The sequence below is a fragment of the Tetrahymena thermophila genome, assembly GCF_000189635.1.
Source record: "Tetrahymena thermophila SB210 genomic scaffold scf_8254705, whole genome shotgun sequence".
NCBI lineage: Eukaryota > Ciliophora > Oligohymenophorea > Hymenostomatida > Tetrahymenidae > Tetrahymena > Tetrahymena thermophila.
This window is the reverse complement of record NW_002476470.1, coordinates 14,976-36,810: the sequence shown is the minus strand read 5'-3', so window position 1 is coordinate 36,810 and position 21,835 is coordinate 14,976. Positions and strand designations below refer to the sequence as shown.

Here is a 21,835-nt window from a genome sequence, read left to right as displayed (position 1 = left end):
GAAAGTTTTAATGAAATTTTTCAAACAAAAACTAGATTCATAACTAAAAATGATTTCAAAATAATTACCTTAAATATGAAAGATGGTTTTGAAAATAAATATGCGTTTAGCATTAAAATAAGCAGTTTTATATTAACATCATTAAAATTATTGAAGAATAAACTGTTTGCTATTTGCTTGTCTGTTTGCTTGCAAATAAATATATGGAAAAAATTGCTTTTATTTTCTTGGCATTAAGCTATTAATAATTTTAAATTATTCTTCTAAAAGTAAGTGTTGATTTTGAATTTTTGAATTGAATAAAATCATATTATTATTCTTAACTTGATTTACACAAAATTTATATATATTTTAATTTTCTTTTTAAATTTTAAATGCTTATAGAGAATTACTAGTTAACAAATTTTTTAAATAAAAAAATAAACGCATCTATTAATCTATTAAAAAATGTATTGACAGCTGATTTTTTGAAATTCTTCTATTTTAAATAAAAACGATTATCCAAATACCTTTAATTGAATAAAAAAATTGTCAAATCCTTATTACTTATTGTATATATTTATTAAAAGATAGATAGTTACACTCAATATAAATATTTACAAATATGTGAAAGTGCTTTCTTTGTCTCTTCTAGGGATTTACATTTTATTTAAAATAAAATATTAACTTAAAAATGAAAACAAAATATTTTTTACTTTGATTAATTTTTAGTAAGTATATTGTTTATTTATTTATTTAGTTAGTTAGTACACTTTTTTGTTGTTTATTTTTTTTGTTATATGCCATTTTCATATTTAAAATTACTTATGTCATCCATTAAAGGTTATAGACAGACAGAGAGTCAGATGTTAGTAATACTTTTATTTTATTTGTCTATCTAAATTTGATTTGATATTACTATCAATAAAAATTAATTGGGATAATAATAATGGTAAGATGCATTAATTTAATAAATTTTGTTATTAATTTATTATTTTAAATAATTGATTTAATGTAAGTCATGTTACTAAGAAATAATTGATAGTCTTTGATTGAAAGAATACATTAAAATTAATTCAGGGTAATAAGTTATCTAATCAATCAATATAAATAAATTAATTTATGAAGTAAATAATTTATTTTTTGTACGCAAGTGACTTGTGTATCTATGTATAAATGTAAGAATATACATATATAGATATATGGAAGCTTAAATAATTTTTTAAAAAAACATGAATATATTATTGTATTAAATGTATGTATGTATATATTTAATTTTATAGTAAAAATTCTTAAATCCACTTTTTGTCAATATTAATTCTTATATAAATCTATTAAGAAGTAAATTGAAATATTATTTTATGTAAGCTAATAGATTTAATTAAAATCAATAAAAAAGCATATAAGTTGGTTGTATGATCTAATTTGATAAATTTTGTTCTTAATTTATTGTCTTTAATAATTGATTTAAGGTAAGTCATGTTACTAAAAAATAATTGATAATCTTTGATTGAATGAATACATTTAAATTAATTCAGGGTAATAAGTTATCTAATCAATCAATATAAATGCATTAATTTATTAAGTAAATAATTTATTTTTTATAAGCAAGTTACTTGTGTATTTTGTATAAATGTAAGAATATACATACATAAATACATGGAAGCTTAAATAATTTTTCAAAAAAAACTTGAATAAATGATTTTATAAATATATGTATGTATATAAGTGAGTAAAAATTCTTAACTCCACTCTTTGTCAATATTAATTCTTATATAAATATATTAAGAAGTACATGGAAATATTATTTTATGTAAGCGAATAGATTTAATTAAAATCAATAAAAAGCATATAAGTTGGTTGGATGCTTAATTTAATAAATTTTATTATTAATTTATTGTCTGTCTATTAATTTTGACTTATTTGTCATTTTTCAATTTTTATTGTCATTTATCAATCAAAATTCCTTTGCTTTCTATTTAAATTATTTAAATTTGAAGAACGTTTTAATGAAACCTTTCAAACAAAAATTGAATTCATAACTAAAAATAATTTCAAAAAATAACCTTATGAAAGATGGTTTTGAAAATAAATATGAGTTTAAAATAAGTAACATAATCTTAGCATCACTAAAATTATTGAAGAATAAGCTGTTTGTGACTTTTTTAAAAATAAATATATGAAAAAATAGATTTTATTTTTTGGCACTAACCCATTTATAATTTTAAATTGCTTGTTTTCCTACAAAATTATTATGAAAGAATTATTATTGGCTATACTTTGTATCATGCACATCGTATGTCATCCATTTAATTATTTTTGATAGCAATCTGAAAAAGCTTTAAAAAGTAAGATTGGAATCCATCCCATCCCGTAAGTGATTAATCAGTTTTTAGATATAATTAAGTTAAGTAAATCTTCAAAAATGTTTAATTTAAATTTCCTTGAAATTAATTAATTAAGGCTTTTTTAAATTAATTTCAGTGTAAGTCTATAATTCACGTTAAAAAAGATTTAAATAATCAATTTTTATACCAGCAATAATTATCAAGCAAGTAAGAATTTAATATCAGAAATTTGTAAATGAAATTCAAATATTATTACTTTGTTAGAACCCATTTTTTTATTTTTAAACCAATAATTTACAAATGTTTTATATTTATCTTTTTAAGCTTCCATAATTTTACCTGGTATATTAATTTTTTGAGTTTTTAACATTTAATTATTTTTGATAGCAATCTGAAAAAGCTTTAAAAAGTAAGATTGGAATCCATCCCATCCCGTAAGTGATTAATCAGTTTTTAGATATAATTAAGTTAAGTAAATCTTCAAAAATGTTTAATTTAAATTTCCTTGAAATTAATTAATTAAGGCTTTTTTAAATTAATTTCAGTGTAAGTCTATAATTCACGTTAAAAAAGATTTAAATAATCAATTTTTATACCAGCAATTATAATCAAGCAAGTAAGAATTTAATATCAGAAATTTGTAAATGAAATTCAAATATTATTACTTAGTTAGAACCCATTTTTTTATTTATAAACCAATAATTTACAAATGTTTTATATTTATCTTTTTAAGCTTCCATAATTTTACCTGGTATATTAATTTTTTGAGTTTTTATCTTTATTTTATTTTTGGTAGATACATTAAATCATCTATTGACTTTTCTGTAAAAGTATTCTGACTTCCAATAAGTTAAGTAAATCTTCAAAAATTATTAATCAAAATTAAAAACACCCACTTATAAATTATGGGTGATTACTCTATTTCAAACACGTTTTTGATTGTTTAAGATTAATTTTTCCATTTTTTCATACAATTTAAAAAAATAATATAATAGATAATGAAAGATATATTTTCTAAAGTTTGATAGGGTAAGGTATCAAAATGAAAAGCTAGCAAATTTATTTAGTTTTTAAGAGTTAATAACTGATATACTCAACCTACTCGTTGTTTGGTTTAAAAATTTTAAAAGATTTTTTTTAATTTAATAAATAGTAAATATGACTATCAAAAATCATCTTTGTAAGTGTTATTATAAAATTAAGTATTTATTAATGAATCAGCTTGATTGGTTTTTCTAAATAAATGTGTACATTACTACTTTTCTTATAAATTTTTTTTTAATTTTAAAATATAAATTAGATAAATCTATTCTTTATTTAATTTAGTATGCTCATTATTAATTTTTTTTCTTCATATAAATTAATTAAAGTACCTACATATATTTATAGATTTCATTATATTTTAGAAGAAAAAAATTAATTAAGAAGTTGTATTGTCTATATTCTTCTTTATAAATACCTAAATCAAGCAACCTCTTTTGATAATAATTAATTAATTAAAAAAGAAAATAATAAAACAAATTTTAGTAAAATGACTATTTTAAAGTTATTTATAGCCTCACTTTTAGTAAGCTAAATAGCTGCACTAGGTGCTGATGTTACTTGCTCTACTAACGCATGCACAAGTTGCCCAACTGCTCCAACTGCTCCTGGTACCTTGACCTGGTAGACTGGTTCAGCTACTCGATTTTGTGCTATTAATAGCTGTCCTGCAGCAGGTACTTCATCAGGAATTACTGGTGCTTCTGATCTATTCTGCACATCTTGTCCTGGTACTCCTAATGGCTAAGTTCAAGCTATCTATGCTAATTTTGCATAAAATGCTTGTGTTGCTGCAAGTGCAAGTTGTAGTAATACTAGACCTCCTAATACATGGAATGATGCAGATTGCTTTATTTGTCATGGAACTAGCGCCTAATATGCTAAGGGGGATTATTCTGATTGCTAAGCAACTCCACCTGGTGCTGATGTTACTTGCTCTACTAACGCATGCACAAGTTGCCCAACTGCTCCAACTGCTCCTGGTACCTTGACCTGGTAGACTGGTTCAGCTACTGGATTTTGTGTTATTAATAGCTGTCCTGCAGCAGGTACTTCATCAGGAATTACTGGTGCTTCTGATCTATTCTGCGCATCTTGTCCTGGTACTCCTAATGGCTAAGTTCGAGCTATCTATGCTAATTTTGCATAAAATGCTTGTGTTGCTGCAAGTGCAAGTTGTAGTAATACAAGAACTCCTAATACATGGAATAATGCAGATTGCCTTATTTGTCATGGAACTAGCGCCTAATATGCTAAGGGGGATGGTTCTGATTGCTAAGCAACTCCACCTGGTGCTGATGTTACTTGCTCTACTAATGCATGTACAAGTTGCCCAACTGCTCCAACTGCTCCTGGTACCTTGACCTGGTAGATTGGTTCAGTTCCTGGATAATGTGCTATTAATAGCTGTCCTGCAGCAGGTACTTCATCAGGAATTACTGGTGCTTCTGATCTCTTCTGCAAATCTTGTCCTGGTACTCCTAATGGCTAAGTTCAAGCTATCTATGCTAATTTTGCATAAAATGCTTGTGTTGCTGCAAGTGCAAGTTGTAGTAATACAAGAACTCCTAATACATGGAATAATGCAGATTGCCTTATTTGTCATGGAACTAGCGCCAAATATGCTAAGGGGGATGGATCTGATTGCTAAGCAACTCCACCTGGTGCTGATGTTACTTGCTCTACTAATGCATGTACAAGTTGCCCAACTGCTCCAACTGCTCCTGGTACCTTGACCTGGTAGATTGGTTCAGTTCCTGGATAATGTGCTATTAATAGCTGTCCTGCAGCAGGTACTTCATCAGGAATTACTGGTGCTTCTGATCTCTTCTGCAAATCTTGTCCTGGTACTCCTAATGGCTAAGTTCAAGCTATCTATGCTAATACTGCATAAAATGGTTGTGTTGCTGCAAGTGCAACTTGTGGTAATTCTAGAACTACTAATACATGGACTAATGCAGATTGCCTTCTCTGTCATGGAACTAGCGCCTAATATGCTAAGGGGGATGGATCTGATTGCTAAGCAATTCCACCTGGTGCTGGTGCTGATGTTACTTGCTCTACTAACGCATGCGCAAGTTGCCCAACTGCTCCTGGTACCTTGACCTGGTAGACTGGTTCAGTTCCTGGATAATGTGCTATTAATAGATGTCCTGCAGCAGGTACTTCATCAGGAATTACTGGTGCTTCTGATCTCTTCTGCAAATCTTGTCCTGGTACTCCTAATGGCTAAGTTCAAGCTATCTATGCTAATACTGCATAAAATGGTTGTGTTGCTGCAAGTGCAACTTGTGGTAATACTAGAACTACTAATACATGGACTAATGCAGATTGCCTTGCCTGTAATGGAACTACCGCCTAATATGCTAAGGCTGATAAATCTGGTTGCTCTTTAACAGCTCCTTCTTCTTCTTCTTCTTCTTCTACTTCTTCTTCAACAAACTCAATGATAATTTTGAGCTCAGTTTTATTTTTAATTTCATTCCTTTTCTGATTTTTTATGTTTGAATTAAATTCATTCAAAGAAAAGATTAATTATAATACTAATTTGATTGTTAGCTTAATATAGTAGAGTTCTTACTTAACATTTATATTATATATGTATGCTGATTTGATTGAAAAGTATTATTTATTGTACATTCAGTTAATTAAAATAAAATTTCTTTTCTTTTAATTTCTTTTTTTCTTTTCTCATAAACAAATTTTTTACATTTTTAATTATTTATCAAAACAATTTTTTTTAACATCAATTTTCTAACACACCTTTTATTAAAATTTATTTTACTCTTTTTAATCTTTTTTAATTAGGGACTTTTTTTATTTAATAGAAAAATTAAAATTTTTAGAAAAACTAGCTATCTATTCATGAATAATTAATTAATTATATCATTCAAAGTTAGAAATATTTATTTAGTAGTAGAATAATAAATATTTTTTTATAAATTAAAAGAAAATTTAAAAACAATAGAGTCCTTCTTACACCACATAATACAGCAATTTTTCATAGTATTTCAGCTACTAAATTAATTTTTCTAAACTTTCTTGATTGATCACCTATATAAAGATTTATGAGTTCTGTGCATTTTATTTTCTCTATTTTTATGGTTTTTTTAATAAACTTTATAGTTATTTAAGCAATGAAATATATCACTAGCACTCCTAATAGGAGTAACTTCTCTCTTTTTCATAGATTTGGTAGTGCATTACACAAAACCTAAGATTTAATTTTTTTTGAAATCACCTATTTCATTATTGATAAAAATTGATAAAAAGGTGTGTATTTTATTTTGATTAAAAACTGATTTTCTTTAATATTATTAAGAATTCAAATAATATCAAAAAAATTTTCAATATATAATCAAAGCATGCATGCATTTGAGTGTTAATAACAATGTTATTCACCTTTATAGTCAAAATTCATTTATTTAACAGACTGTTTTATTTATCATATTCCTTTTATAATATTGATGATGTAGGTTTTTATAGCACTTTGAGGATTAAATTTCTTGAGATATAACTTTACAAGATTTATAATCTTGGAAGTGCTTTACTAATTAATTTATTTATTTTTTGTAATATTAATATTAAAATTAAATATTAAATTTTATTATTGTACATATTTTAACTAAATATAAAATTTTTAATTTAAAATAGATTTTTATTTTATAATATAATAAATATGCTTAATTATTTTAAAAGAAAATATTAACTATTTAATGATCAAAAAAAATAATACGATAATATTTTGAACATAAATTTTCACAGTTGCAAATTACAAAAATAAGCCTCTAAAAATTATATTTAGAAATTTTTTTTGTTGATAGATGAATATTATTAAATCTTTTAATGAATTCCATCCATCTAAAATTACAATTTTTATTTTTCAACACCTTTCAAATTTTTTAGTCAATTTATTTCATATTACAAAGACAATTATTTTGGGATGTGATGGATAACAATATTGGTATTAACAGAATATTTATTTATATATTTTACTTAATTTAGCAAATAAAATACTTGATTTGTTTATATATTGATTTATCAATTAAGAATATTTTGAATACATTTTTTTACTTTTTATGTAATAATCATTAAAATATTTTATAGATTAACACTCTAATGTTTTATAAATTAAATAACATGTATACATTTATTTAAAATAGTTTTCTCCATAAATTTAACTATATATATAGCTAGATTCTCTCACTACTTCATTCAGTATTTTTTAACATTTATACTTTGAAAAAAATCAATAAAGCAAAAGAAAGATATTTAAATAATAAATTTACTATTTTCATAATAATTATTCATATAAATTAAATTGATTTAATCATCAAAATTATATGAATGTAAATATATAATACTCTTATTAACTACATTTTATCTATCTTTCAGCAACCTTTTTAATCACATTTTTATTATTTATTGTATGAAGTGAGTTATTCTCAGATCATATATACTTTGTAAATTTTCAATTATTTTTCATATTAAAATACATTAACTTTGATAGTTAATAAGAAAAATAATATAATAGATACTGTAAGATATTTTTTTAAAGTTTGATAGGGTAAGGTATCAAAATCAAAAGTGAAGAAATTTATTTAGTTTTTAAGAGAGAGCTAATAACTGATATTCTCAACCTACTCGCTTATCTATCTTAAGAACTTAAGTGAATATGACTATCAAAGATCATCTTTTTTTCTATTAAAAAATGTTATTTATAAACTAATTTTTTATTAATCAATCATATTGCTTGCTTTTTGTAGCAAAAAGTATATGTACATTAATTACTACTTATCTTATCAAATATTTATTAAAATTTTAAAGTATAAATTAACCCTTATTTATTTATTTATTTATTTATTTATTTATTTATTTATTTATTTATTTATTTATTTATTTACATTCGTTATTTATAATTTAGAATGCCATTAAAACTTGTAATAAATTAATTAAAGTACATAACTACATATTTTCATAGATTTTGTTATATTTTAAAAGAAAAATTTAAGTTAAGAAATTTTTTTGTCTATATCTTTCTTTATAAATACTCAAATCAAACAACCTTTTTTCATAATAATTAATTAATTAAAAAGAAAACAATTAAAAAATAAATTTAAGTAAAATGAATATTTTAAAATTATTAATAGCCTCACTTTTAGTAAGCTAAATATTCGCTGTTTAAGGTGCCGATGTTATTTGCAATTATAATACATGCACAACACTTGGAACTTGCACACATCCTCCCTCCAATTTTGCCTACTGGCTTGAGCTGATAGAATGGTTCAAGTAATGGAAAATATGCTATTAATAACTGTCCTGCAAATACTTCATCAGGACTTGTTAATGCTTCTAATCTCTTCTGCCAATCTTGTCCTGGTACTACTATCCAAGGAATTGCAGCAGTCTTTGCTAATGTTGATTTGACTGGTTGTGTTGCTTCACAAGCAGTTTGTTTTTTTTCTAGACCTGCTAATACATGGAATGACTTAGATTGGCTTGCCTGTTATGGAAGTTCCAGATAATATGCTAACTTAGATAGTTCTGATTGCTAAACAAATCCACCTGGTACCAGTGTTATTTGCTCTACTGAAACATGCACAACTCCTGGAACTTGTACAGATATTCCAACTGCTCCTGCTACCTTGACCTGGTAAAATGGTAATTGTTGTGGAAAATTTGCTATTACTAGTTGTCCTGAAGATAGTTCATAAGGGCTTATTGGTGCTTCTGATCTCTTCTGTCACTCTTGTCCTGGAATCAATAGTAATAGCAATATTATAGCTTGGTATGCTAATACTGCATTAACTGATTGTGTTGCTGCAAGTGCAACTTTTGGTAATACTAGAACTGCTAATACATGGACTAACAAAGATTACCTTGTCTGTAATGAAACAAGCACCTAATATGATAAGGCTTATAAATCTGGTTGCTAAGCAACAGCTCCTTCTTCTACTTCTTCTCCTTCTCCTTCTTTTTACTCAAACTCAATGATAATTTTGAGCTCAATTTTATTTTTAATTTCATATCTTTTCTGATTTTTTATGTTATTCATTCAAAAAAAAGATTATTATAATACTGATTTGATTTTGATCTCAATATAGTAGAGTTCTTACTTAACATTTATATTATATATGTATACTGATTTGATTGAAAAGTATTATTTATTGTGCATTTAGTTAATTAAAATAAAATTTCATTTATGCTTTTCTTTTCTCATAAACATATTCTTTTCATTTTTAATAATTTATCAAAAAAATTTTTTTAGTATGTATTATCTATCTCACATACATACTTTTTATTAAAATTTTATATTACTCTTTTTAATCTTTTTTAATTTTAGGGACTTTTTATATTTAATAGAAAAAAGTTAAATTTGTACAAAAGCTAGCTAGCTATTCATGAATAATTAACTAATTATTTCGTGCATAAGTCAGAAATATGTATTTAGTAGTAGAATAATAAATATTTCTTTATAAATTAATAGAAAATTTAAAAATAATTAAAAAAAGGTATCGAATTAGAAAACAAAGGAACTTGACTAAATAAACAAAAAATAAAAAATTTAATCAAAGATTTAATTTTTGACTAAGAAATCTAAATTTTTATACCAAACATTTAATATTGAAATTAAAATCTTTTTCATTTTTTTATTATTTATGTAAAAAAATAAATTTATAATTCAAGATTCAATTCTTGATAGAAAAATTTAGATTTCCTTATCAAAAATTAAATTTTGATTAAATATGTTATGAAAAATTACATTATTTCCATGTAAACCATAACATACAACACAAACATTAATTCTATCATACTTACCAGTAAAATGTTACTTTTTAACTATCCCTTTTTCTTTACAAAGAAACAATTCCTTCAAAAAATTATTTCATGCTCTTTAAGCACTTATTCATCAGTTCTTTTTCTTATTAGTATTTATATTCAGATTTATCTTTTTAATGCTTTTTTTCTAATTGATATTGAGAAATTAACTTGATAAATAGTTATTGTTAGAAGTCTAACAAACTGATATTTCTTTTTTTTTGCTTTGCATAAGATTAAGCTGTTTTTTATTGCAACTAAGGCATATGATACAGAATAAGGATGTACCATTTTTTAATTCGACAGTTATTGATAAACCATATTATCTTTTACCTTAGACTTCGGATTTAGGAAATCTGACCCTAGGTTTTTACTATTTTACTACTGTTTTTTCCTTATTAAATTAATTAAGGTTACATAATTTAATATGTTTTTTACAGTAAATAATTACCAAAAATTAATAATCAAAATATCTTTGTAACATTTTTGAAAACACACAAGCATATTACACAAAATAGATATTTTATAGACTAATTGATAAATTGACTTGAGAATTTTTTTTGCTGATTTATATTTGTGAACAAAGCTAATTAGAAACTAATTGATTCTACTATATATCAAATGAAATTTTCCTTCTTAAGAATTATTAATTTTTAAATTATTGAAACATTTTAGTATATTTACACACTAATTTATTGGCTAAGTATTTACAAACCATTTTAATTTATATGCTGTTTCAAGAAGTCTTTCTAATTTTAATCTAAAAAAATCTACTTAAGTTTATTTAATTATTAATCATTATACACATTCATTTCATAAATAGTTTTTGCCTCGTACTACTTTATTCAAAGTTGTTTGTTAATCTATATTATTTAAGTAAATTCATGAATTTGTTTTTTAATTAATAAATAAGATTTACTCAGAATATTTGATCTTGTAGTTGTATTAGATAATTTGAATGAATTTGAAAGATCTATTCCCTATTTCATTCTGAATAGAAAAATAATAAAATATTTTAAGTCATTGTTTGACTTAAAATATATTTTATTTTGTTAAGAAAAAACCAATTTATTTAAAAGTATGTAGTCTTTCTTCTTGTACTTTGTCTGTTTTAATTTATGCCATTTTTGATTCCTCTATCCCTTCAAAAATATTAAAAAAGTTTATAAATATTTTTTTCATAAAGAAATATAACAAACTTACATTCATTTAGCATTTTTAGTTATGTATAAAATCTATTGATAAGTGATTTTTAAGTCAGTTTATGATATTATTTTTTGTTAAAATTATTTTTACAGAATTATACAGATTGTCAAAAATTCAAATAAAATAATAAATTTTTTCTTTTTAAGATTACACATATCTAAAATTAAGCTAATCTTAATTAATAATTGTTACTTGAAGAAACAAAATGACAATGTAATTAAGCTTGAAATCAACTATAAACACTCAGCAAAACTTTGAATATTGAATTTAATACTTTAACATATAAAATTCAACTAATATACTTTTAATTCACTGTACTTCCCTTTATTTGCGCATAAATTTTCATCAAAAAAATGAAGATATATAAAGGATAACTTATAAAATTTTACTTAAAATTTTAAAATATAAATTAGCCCCTTATTTATTTTTATACATTCATTATTTATAATTTAGAATGCTCATTAAAACTTGTAATAAATTAATTAAAGTACATAGGTACATATCTTCATAGATTTTATTATATTTTAGAAGAAAAAGTTAAATTAAGAAATTTTTTGTCAATATCTTTCTTTATAAATACTTAAATCAAACAACCTTTTTTCATAATAATTAATTAATTAAAAAGAAAACAATTAAAAAAAAAATTAAGTAAAATGAATATTTTAAAGTTATTGATAGCCTCACTTTTAGCGAGCTAAATATTCGCTGCTCAAGGTGCAGATATTACTTGCCTTTCTAGTATATGCTCAACAGGTACTTGCCCCAAAGTTCCAACTGTTCCAGCTGGCTTGAGCTGGTAGAATGGTTCAATTAATGGAAATTGTGCTATTAATAACTGTCCTGCAAATACTTCATCAGGACTTGTTAATGCTTCTAATCCCTTCTGTACATCTTGTCCTGGTCCTACTGTCAATGGAGTTGCAGCTGTCTTTGTTAATATTGGGTTTACTGGTTGTGTTGCTTCAACTGCAGATTGTTATGCTAGACCTGCTCATACATGGACTAACTCAGATTGCCTTGCCTGTTATGGAAAATCCAGCTAATATACTTAAGTAGATAAAAATGGTTGCTAAGCAAATCCACCTGGTGCCGATGTTAGTTGCTCTGCTGCAACATGCACAACTGCTGGAACTTGTACAGCTGTTCCAACTGTTCCTGCTGGTTTGGCCTGGTAGAATGGTGCAAATTCTGGAAAATGTGCTATTACTAGTTGTCCTGCAAGTACTTCATCAGGACTTACAGGTGCTTCTGATCTCTTCTGTCAATCTTGTCCTGGAACTCCTAATGGCTCAGTTCAAGCTGTCTTTGCTAATAATGCATAAACTGGTTGTGTAGCTTCAACTGCAACTTGTGGTGATAGTAGAACTGCTAATACATGGACTAATGCCGATTGTCTTGCCTGTTATGGAAATAGCACCTAATATGCTAAGGCTGATAAATCTGGTTGCTAAGCAACAGCTCTTCCTTCTTCTTCTTCTTCTCCTTCCTCTTCTTCAACAAACTCAATGATAATTTTGAGCTCAGTTTTATTTACAATTTCATTCTTTTTCTGATTTTTTATGTTTGAATTAAAATTATTCAAAAAAAACAGATTTATTATAATATTTATTTGATTGTTAGCTCAATATATTAAAGTTCTTACTGAACCTTTATATTATATATGTATGCTGATTTGATTGAAAAGTATTATTTATTTTGTACATTCAGTTAATTAAAATAAAATTTCTTTTCTTATAATTTTTTTTTTGCTTACATATTCTTTTCATTTTTAATAAATTATCAAAAAAAATTTTTTTAATATGTATTATCTATCTCACATACATACATACATACATATCTTTTATTAAAATTTTATTTTACTCTTTTTAATCTTTTTTAATTTTAGGGACTTTTTTTATTTTATAGAAAAAAGTTAAATTTGTATAAAAGCTAGCTAGTTATTCATGAATAATTAACTAATTATTTCGCGCATAAGTCCGCATAAGTCAAAAATATGTATTTATTAGTAGAATAATAAATATTTTTTATAAATTAATAGAAAATTTAAAAACTGTTATTTATTGCAACTAAGGAATATGATAAAGAATAAGGATGTATGATTTTTTAAGTCTACAGTTATTGATAAACCAAATTATCTTTTTCCTCGGACTTCGGATTTAGGAAATCCGACCAGAGGTTTTTACTATTTTACACAAAATTTTATGTTGAGTCCGAATAGTTCTAATAGTGAGGGTTTCAATTTTAATTTTTTTATGAAAGTAAAGTAAAATTATTATTTTTCTATTAAGGTTTTATAATGAAAATTTCACTAACTTTTTTTCGTAACCCCTCTTAAAAAGTGAACTATTTAAATCCATAGATATTTGATTTATCTTATTATATATTTGTTTTTTTCTTTTTATTTAAATAAGTTTTTTCACATTTTTATAATTAATTAATTAAATTTCCATAAATTTTTATTAAATATTTTTGTAAAATAAACCAACAAATAAATAAATGATGTAATATAAAAAGTATTATAAAAGTCTAAAAGATGTAAATAAATAGTTACTTTAATATGAATATTATTTAAATTTATTTTTATTTATAAAAAAGTTTTTAAACTCTTCTTTTTAATCCTATTCAGTTATCTGTATAGATCTAAAGTATATTTATTTATTTATTTATTAATATTATTATTTAATTTATTAATATTTTATTTTAAGTTGTTTAAAAAATTATTTTTATAAAAGAAATTTTAATTTTAAGAATACAACATATAAATGTTTTTTAAATTATTTTTCATTTTTTACTTTTATTTGATTATTAATTAAATTCTTTTCTTATTATTTCATATTTTCTTCATTTTTTCGTTATTACTAACTAACTAATTATATATAAATATATTTCTTAAATTTTTAAAAAGGTCTAGTTAAATTGGTAATGAAAGTACATCAGACTTAGGTCCTGCTTTAGCAAAGTGCATTAATCTCTCAAACTTCACACTTATTCTTTCGTAAAAACAATTTATCTGATTTGGATTATGTTTGATATTTTTAAAATATAATGAATTTAAAGCAATAAAACTCTTTTAAATTATTTATTAACTTTTTATTTTATTTATTTTCTTATTATTCATTTTCTACTTTTGTTTTCATCATTAATATTTATTCATTTCTTATTTCTCATAATTTTTCTTCATTTTTACTTACTAGTTAATTAATTATTTTTATATACTTCCTCATATTTAAAAAGATCCAATCAGATTAGTAATGAGGGTTTATAAGGTTTAGGTTCTGGTTTAGGAAATTGCACTAATCTCTCAAACTTCACACTTGATCTTTCGTAAAAATAAATAGTTTATTATATTTAAATGAATTTAAATCAACAAAAATCTTCTAATTTATTTATTTGATATATTTTTGCTTTTTATTCTTTTTGTGTGTTTTTTTTTTTACTTTATTTGTAAATTTATTCAATTTAAACTTTTACTTTAATTATTAATTAATTAAGTAAGTACTTTTCTTATTATTTCATATTTATTTTTTATTCATTTTTACTTCTAACTAAATAATTAATAAATTAATTAAATATTTTTTCCTCTATATTTTAAAGGTGCAATTAAATTGGTGTTGAAGGTATATCAGGCTTGAGTTTTGCTTTAGCAAAATGCTGTAATCTCACTAACTTGATCCTTGATCTTTCGTAAAAACAGTTTATTTGCTTTAGATTGTGATATGTTTTCAAAAAATCAATTTAAAATAATTAATTGCTCTTTTAATTTATTTTTATTTTTTTTTATTTGTGTTTTCTTTATTAATTTGACTAATTTATTTTTTAGTTTTCAACTTTCATTTTGATTATTAACTAAATTCTTTTCATATTATTTGATATTTTTTGTCATTTTTTTCTTAAATAACACTAATTAATTATATATATTTCTTTAATATTTAAAAAGGTTCAATTAAATTGGTGTTGATGGCATATTATGCTTAGGTTCTGCTTTATCAAAATGCACTAATCTCTCAAACTTCACACTTCATCTTCCGTAAAAGCAATTTATTAAATTTTAATCTGATTTATTTTGTTTATTATTATGCTTGTGTTTTTTTTCTTTTTTAGTATGTATATCTTGTGTTTTTTTTTCTTTTTTTCTTTGTTAATTTAACTCATTTATTTATTCTTTTTCAATCTTCTGAATCATTCATTATAAATTAAATTCTTTCTTTTTGTTTAATATGCTTTCTTCCTTTCTTTTCCTTAACATTAAATATTTAATTAAATATAAATATTTCTTCAATATTTAAAAAGATCTAACTAGATTGGTGTCGAAGGAGCATCAGGCTTAGGTTCTGCTTTATCAAAGTGCATTAATCTCTCATATTTGATACTTGATCTTTCGTAAAAATTTTTTATTATTATAGTTTTGGATTGTGATATTTAAAAAAAAATGAATTTAAAACAACAAAGCTCATAAATTTATTTATAAGTTTTTTATTTTACTTATTTTCTTTTTTATTCTGCTTGCATGTTTTTTTTCTTTCTTTAATTTAACTATTTTTTTGATTGCCTTGATTTCTTGTTATTTCATAAATATATTTCATTTTTTATTTCTAACTAATTAACTAACTAATTAAATTTATTTCTTCTATTATTAAAAGTTCCAATAAAATTGGCGCTAAAGGTGCATCAGGCTTAGGATCTGGTTTATCAAAGTGCACTAATCTCACAAATTTGAGTCTTGATCTTTCGTAAAAACAATTTATGAGTTTGTTTTAGATTGCGATATTTTTTAACATAAAAATTAATTTAAAGACAAAGAAGCACTTTTAATTTAACTTATTTTTATTTTTCAGTCTTCGAGTATCCTTTTTGTTTCTTTGTAAAATAACTCATTTTATAAACTTTTGATTTCATTATTAACTAAATTTTATTTTTATTATTTCATACTTTTTCTTCATTTTTTACTTTTAACTAACTTATTATTTAGACATTTTTACTTCAATATTTATAAAGGTACAATTAAATCTGTAACGAAGGTGCAACCGGCTTGGGTTCTACATTATCAAAATGCACTAATCTTATAAAGCTGGCCATTAATCTTTCGTAAAAATAGTTTATTTGTTTTTTAAAGTGATATTTTTTCATATAAAAATGAATTTAAAGCAATAAAATATTATTAATTTTTTTTTTTAATATTTTTTTTATTTAACTCATTTTTTTATTTTAAACTTTTGTTTTCATAATAAACTAAAATATTTTTTGATTATTTCATATTTTTTAATGATTTTATCCTAATAACTAGCTAATTAATAATAAATATATCTTCAATATGTAAAAAGGTCTAATTAAATTGGTGTTGATGGTGCATCAGGTTTAAGTTCTGCTTTAGCAAATTATACTAATCTCTCAAACTTTACACTTCATCTTATGTAAAAATAGTTAGTTATTTAGTTTGTTTGTTTATTTATTTTGCATTGTGATATTTTTAAATATAAAATTATATTTAAAACACATATTTTTTCTTAATTTTTTTACTTCTAACTAACTAACTAACGAATAAATTTAATTTATTTCTTCATTTTTAAAAAGGTCAAATCAAATTAGTGATGAAGGTGCATAAAATTTTGGTTCTGCTTTAACAAATTGTATTAATCTCTCTAACTTAACACTTCACCTTCTGTAAAAACAGTTTATTTATTTATTTTATTAAGGATTATGATATTTTTTATATATAAATTTAATCAAATAAAACACTTTTAATAAATAATTTTCTTATTATTTCATATTTTTCTTCATTTTTTACAACTAACTAGCTTGCTAATTAATTATATATACTTGTTAATATTTAAAAAGTTCAAATAAAATTGGTGCCGAGGGAGTATCAGGCTTAGGTTCTGCTATAGCAAAGTGCACTAATATATAAAATTTGACTCTTGATCTTTCGTAAAACAATTTATTAGTTTTGAATAATGATATTTTTTAATACAAAAACGAATTTAAAACTTCAAAACTCTCTTAACCTATTTATTAATTTTTCTATTTAATTTTACTTGTGTTAATCCTTTCCTTTCATTGTTAATTTAACACATTTTTTATTTTCGACTTTTGCTTTCATTATTAACTAAATTGTTCTTGGATTATTTCATATTTTTTCTTCATTTTTTCATTATTACTAATTAATTAATTAAATAAATAGTTATATATATTTCTTTAATATTTAAAAAGATCCAATTTAATTGGTGTTAAAGGTACTTAAGGCTTAAGTTCTGCTTTAGGAAAGTGTACTAATCTCTAAAACTTGATACTTGATCTATCGTAAAATATTATTATATGTATCTTTAAATATACAAATTAATTTATAACATAAATAACTAATTCTTTTAAATTATTTATTAGCTTTTTCTTTTATTTATTTTCTGCTTTATCCTGCTTATATTTTTTTTCTTTTTTTGCTAATTTAACTCATTTTTACATTTTTAAATTTTGCTTTCATTATTTATTTATTAATTTCATATTTTACTTCGTTTTTTAATTAGGTAGCTAATGAATTATATTTTTTTCTTGAATTCTTAAAAAGGTACAATAAAATTAGTGTTGATGGTGCATAAAGTTTAAGTTCTTTAGCAAGATGCACTAATCTCTCAAACTTGACACTTCATCTTTCGTAAAAATAATTTATTAGTTTAGGATTGTGATAATTTATTCTGCTTGTGTTTTTTTTTGTTTATTTTTTAATTTAACTCATTTTTTCACTTTTAAATTTTTCATTCATTCATTCATTATTAACTAAATTATTTTCTTGTTATTTAATATTTTTTCTTCATTTTTTAAATCTAACTAACTAACTAACTAACTAACTAACTAACTAACTAACTAACTAAATAAACAAATTATATTTTTTTCTTCTATATTTAAAAAGCGAAAATTTAATTGGTGATGAAGGTGTGTTAGGCTTATGCATTACTTTATCAAAATGCAGTAAACTCTCAAACTTGATACTCTATCTTTAGTAAAAAACAATTTATTTATTTTAATTGTCATGGTTTTTTATATAAAAATAAATTTAAAACAGTAAAATTCATTTAATTAATTTATTTATTTATTAGCCTTTTATTTGATTTATTTTTCTTTTTTATTCTGATTGTGTTTTTTATTCTTTGTTAATTCAACTCAATTTTTTACTTTTAGCTTTTGATTTCTTTATTAACTAAATTCTTTATTTACGAATTAATATTATTTCTTTATTTTTTACTTGCAACTATCTTATTGAATTATATATTTTTCTTCAATAATTAAAAAGGTACAATTAAATTGGTGATAAGGGTACATCACGCCTTGGTCATGCTTTAGCAAAGTGCACTAATCTCACAAAATTTATACTTGATCTTTCGTAAAAACAGTTTTTTAGTTTTGGATTGTGCTATTTTTTAAAAATAAAATGAATTTAATACAATAAAACACTTTTAATCTATTTATTTATTTGTTAGTTTTTTATTTGATTTATTTTTCTTTTTTTATTTTCACTTGTGTTTTGTTTGTTTGTTTGTTAATTTAGCTCTTATTTAATTTTCAAATATTGCTTTTGTTTATTATTTTATATTTTTTCTTCATTTTGACTTATGACTAACTAACTAATTAATTATAAATATTTTTTCAATATTTAAAAAGATCCAATTAAATTGGTGTTGATGGTACGTTAGGTTTAAGATCTGGTTTAGGAAAATGCACTAATTTATCAAACTTGAAACTTGATCTTTCGTAAAAACAGTTTATTAGCTTTGCATTATGATATTTTTTAATATAAAAATGAATTTAAAACAACAAAACTCTTTTAATACTATTATTTAATAGAATTTTTTTTGAATTATTATTTTTTAATCTGCTTTTGTTTTTTTTTATTTGTTAATTTAACTCATTTTAATATTGCTTTCATTATTAATTTACTCATTGATTGTTATTTTTATTTTTTCCTCATTTTTACTTCTATTTAACAAATTAATTTTTTTTTCTTTCTTCAAAGTGAAAATTAAATAGGCGATTCAGGTATATCAAATTTAGGTTTTGCTTTAGAAAAGTGCATTAATCTCTCAAATTTGAAACTTGACCTTTCGTAAAAAAAGTTTATTAGTTTTGAATAGTGATATTTCTTAATATAAAAATGAATTTAAAATATTAAACTCTTTTAAATTATTTATTATCTTTTTTTTATTTCTAATTGTTTATTTTTTTCTTTGTAATTTAACTCATTCTTTCATTTTTAATTTTTTTTTTTCATTTCTAACAAAATTATTTTTTATTATTTCATATTTTTAGAACATTTTTTACTTCTAACAAACTAATTAATTATTTATTTATACTTCTTCAATATTTAAATAGTTCCAATTTAATTGGGGATGAGGGCGTATCAAGCTTATGTTCTGCTTTAGCAATGTACACTAATCTCACAAATTTGAATCTTCAACTTCTGTAAAAATAGTTTATGTGGTTTACATTGCGATATGTTTTTTATATAAAAATGAATTTAAAACAATAGAGATATATTAATTAATTTATTTTTAATTTTTATTCCTCTTGTTTTTATTTACTGATTTAAAAAATTTATTTTAAATTTAACATTTTATTCTTAATAATAGTTCAAACAAAATTGATAGATAGGGAGAATTGAAAATAAATAACTAGTGTCTTAAATCAAAAAGATTAGTTATCTTTAAATATTTCTAATGATAATTGATAAATAAATGATCAAAGTAGTCGGAATAAATTAAATAACATTTAAATAATTGAGTATATTTTATTATGTTTTGTATTATATATTTTGTAACAGATATTTTAATCTAAAATATAGAATTTTTATGATTATTTTTTTTAAATATCACATTATGTGATTTTATTTGAAATTATGCTTCGCATTTTTTTTGGGTCTATACTTATTACATATGGTATATATTGATTTATAGATATAATACCCAAAATACAAATTTGAGAAAGTGCTTTGTCTTTGGAATTTACATTTTAATTAAAATACTTAAAAATGAAAACAAAATATTTATTACTTTGATTAATTAATAGTATTTTGCTTATTTAATTCGCATGATTTTTTATTGTTTATTTTTTTGTTATATGCAACTTTTATATTTAAAATCATTGATTTCATCCTTTAAAGGTTATAAACAGCCAGAAGCTGTTAGTAGTATTTTTCTTTTGTGGGTCTATCTAAATTTGATTTGATAATGAGAGTAAAAAGTATACTAATCAGTGCAAATGTAACAATTTATTAAGAAAATATTATATATTTATACAAAAATGTATGCATCTATGCATGAATGTATGAATATACATATATACATATATGTAAATACTTTTTCAAAAAAAACTTGAATCTTTATGCTTTTTAGTGAATCTATATATGAATATAATTAAAATTCTTAACTCCTCTATTTGCTTACATAAAATCTTGTATAAATATATTAAGAAGTAAATTCAAATATTTTATCTTTTGAGTGAAAGGATTTAATTAAAATCAATGATAAAAGTATAAGTGGAGTGCTTTAATTTAATAAATTATATTTATTATTTAATATCTTAAATAATTGATTTTAGGTAAGTAATGTTATTAGAAAATAATTGATAATCTTTGAATGAATGCATAAATTTGATTTTGATAATTGATTATTAACAAGCAAGCAAACAAACAAACAAACAAACAAAGTTACTAATTAATTATTTATTTTTCTTTTTAATTAAAACAAATTAGTCTACAATTAATTGGAAATTAATAAGGATATCTTTTGGATTTTTCTCCTTATTTATTTTAAGTATAGTGATATTTACTTATTAGTGATTTTTCAAATTTTATTGGCAATTATCAATCAATATTCCTTTGCTTTCTATTAAAATCATTTCAGATTTGAAGAAAATGTTAATGAAACATTTCAAACAAAAACTTTAATTCATAACTGAAAATGAACTCAAAAAAATAGACTTAAAAATATAAGATGGTTTTAAAAGTAAATATGCATTTAGCATTAAAATGAGTAACATAGTTTTAAAATTATTATAATGAATTAAGAATAAACAGCTTGTAAATTGCTTGCTTGTAAATCAATATATGAACAAATTGTTTTTATTTTTTGAGCACTTAAAATAATTTTCCTAAAAGAAAGTATTAATTTTTGAATGATTGAATTTTATGAAAGCCTATTATTATTCTTGATTTACATAAAATTTATTTTAATCTTTTTCTTTTTAAATTTTAAATGCATATTGAACATAATTAGTAACAAAATTTTTAAATAAATACATTCATTAATCTATTAAAAAAGATTTTTTGAAATTTTTCTATTTTAAATAAAAAAAATATATTCGCTAATAGCAATCAAACAAACAAACAAAGATTTTCATCTTTTAAATTTTGGATATGTATTCAAATATTTTCAATTAAAAGTAAAGAAGTATTTATT

The 21,835-nt window shown here is 22.3% G+C and overlaps 6 protein-coding genes across 6 annotated transcripts; 4 read left to right on the top strand and 2 right to left on the bottom strand. All coding sequences in view use genetic code 6, as the record gives it.

The window, feature by feature from the left end:
- Positions 1 to 3,858: 3,858 nt before the first annotated feature.
- On the top strand, positions 3,859 to 5,862 carry TTHERM_01135100 (hypothetical protein; the record flags this gene model as incomplete). Its single annotated transcript, XM_001012522.1, has 1 exon — positions 3,859 to 5,862. One exon carries the CDS (start codon positions 3,859 to 3,861, stop codon positions 5,860 to 5,862), a length of 2,004 nt encoding a protein of 667 aa, XP_001012522.1.
- A 25-nt stretch (positions 5,863 to 5,887) lies between these two features.
- TTHERM_001135091 (hypothetical protein) lies at positions 5,888 to 6,373 on the bottom strand (the record flags this gene model as incomplete). Its single annotated transcript, XM_012796706.1, has 1 exon — positions 5,888 to 6,373. One exon carries the CDS (start codon positions 6,371 to 6,373, stop codon positions 5,888 to 5,890), a length of 486 nt encoding a protein of 161 aa, XP_012652160.1.
- A 45-nt stretch (positions 6,374 to 6,418) lies between these two features.
- TTHERM_01135090 (hypothetical protein) lies at positions 6,419 to 6,789 on the bottom strand (the record flags this gene model as incomplete). Its single annotated transcript, XM_001012521.1, has 2 exons — positions 6,419 to 6,582; positions 6,759 to 6,789. The coding sequence occupies 2 exons, from the start codon at positions 6,787 to 6,789 to the stop codon at positions 6,419 to 6,421; spliced, it is 195 nt and encodes a 64-aa protein (XP_001012521.1).
- Positions 6,790 to 8,493: 1,704 nt separating this feature from the next.
- TTHERM_01135080 (cell surface immobilization antigen) lies at positions 8,494 to 9,406 on the top strand (the record flags this gene model as incomplete). The annotated part of the gene is made up of 2 exons (XM_001012520.2): positions 8,494 to 8,657; positions 8,836 to 9,406. 2 exons carry the CDS (start codon positions 8,494 to 8,496, stop codon positions 9,404 to 9,406), a joined length of 735 nt encoding a protein of 244 aa, XP_001012520.2.
- Positions 9,407 to 12,046: 2,640 nt separating this feature from the next.
- Positions 12,047 to 12,946, top strand: TTHERM_01135070 (cell surface immobilization antigen; the record flags this gene model as incomplete). Its single annotated transcript, XM_001012519.1, has 1 exon — positions 12,047 to 12,946. One exon carries the CDS (start codon positions 12,047 to 12,049, stop codon positions 12,944 to 12,946), a length of 900 nt encoding a protein of 299 aa, XP_001012519.1.
- Positions 12,947 to 13,858: 912 nt separating this feature from the next.
- On the top strand, positions 13,859 to 20,241 carry TTHERM_001135045 (kinase domain protein). The gene is made up of 20 exons (XM_012796705.1): positions 13,859 to 13,928; positions 13,989 to 14,038; positions 14,299 to 14,388; positions 14,628 to 14,717; positions 14,988 to 15,077; positions 15,331 to 15,420; positions 15,684 to 15,773; positions 16,034 to 16,123; positions 16,389 to 16,478; positions 16,715 to 16,804; positions 16,965 to 17,054; positions 17,229 to 17,318; positions 17,601 to 17,690; positions 17,953 to 18,039; positions 18,295 to 18,384; positions 18,676 to 18,765; positions 19,044 to 19,133; positions 19,396 to 19,485; positions 19,752 to 19,841; positions 20,009 to 20,241. The coding sequence occupies exons 1-20, from the start codon at positions 13,890 to 13,892 to the stop codon at positions 20,097 to 20,099; spliced, it is 1,707 nt and encodes a 568-aa protein (XP_012652159.1). The 5' UTR covers positions 13,859 to 13,889; the 3' UTR covers positions 20,100 to 20,241.
- The last annotated feature ends 1,594 nt before the right edge of the window (positions 20,242 to 21,835 follow it).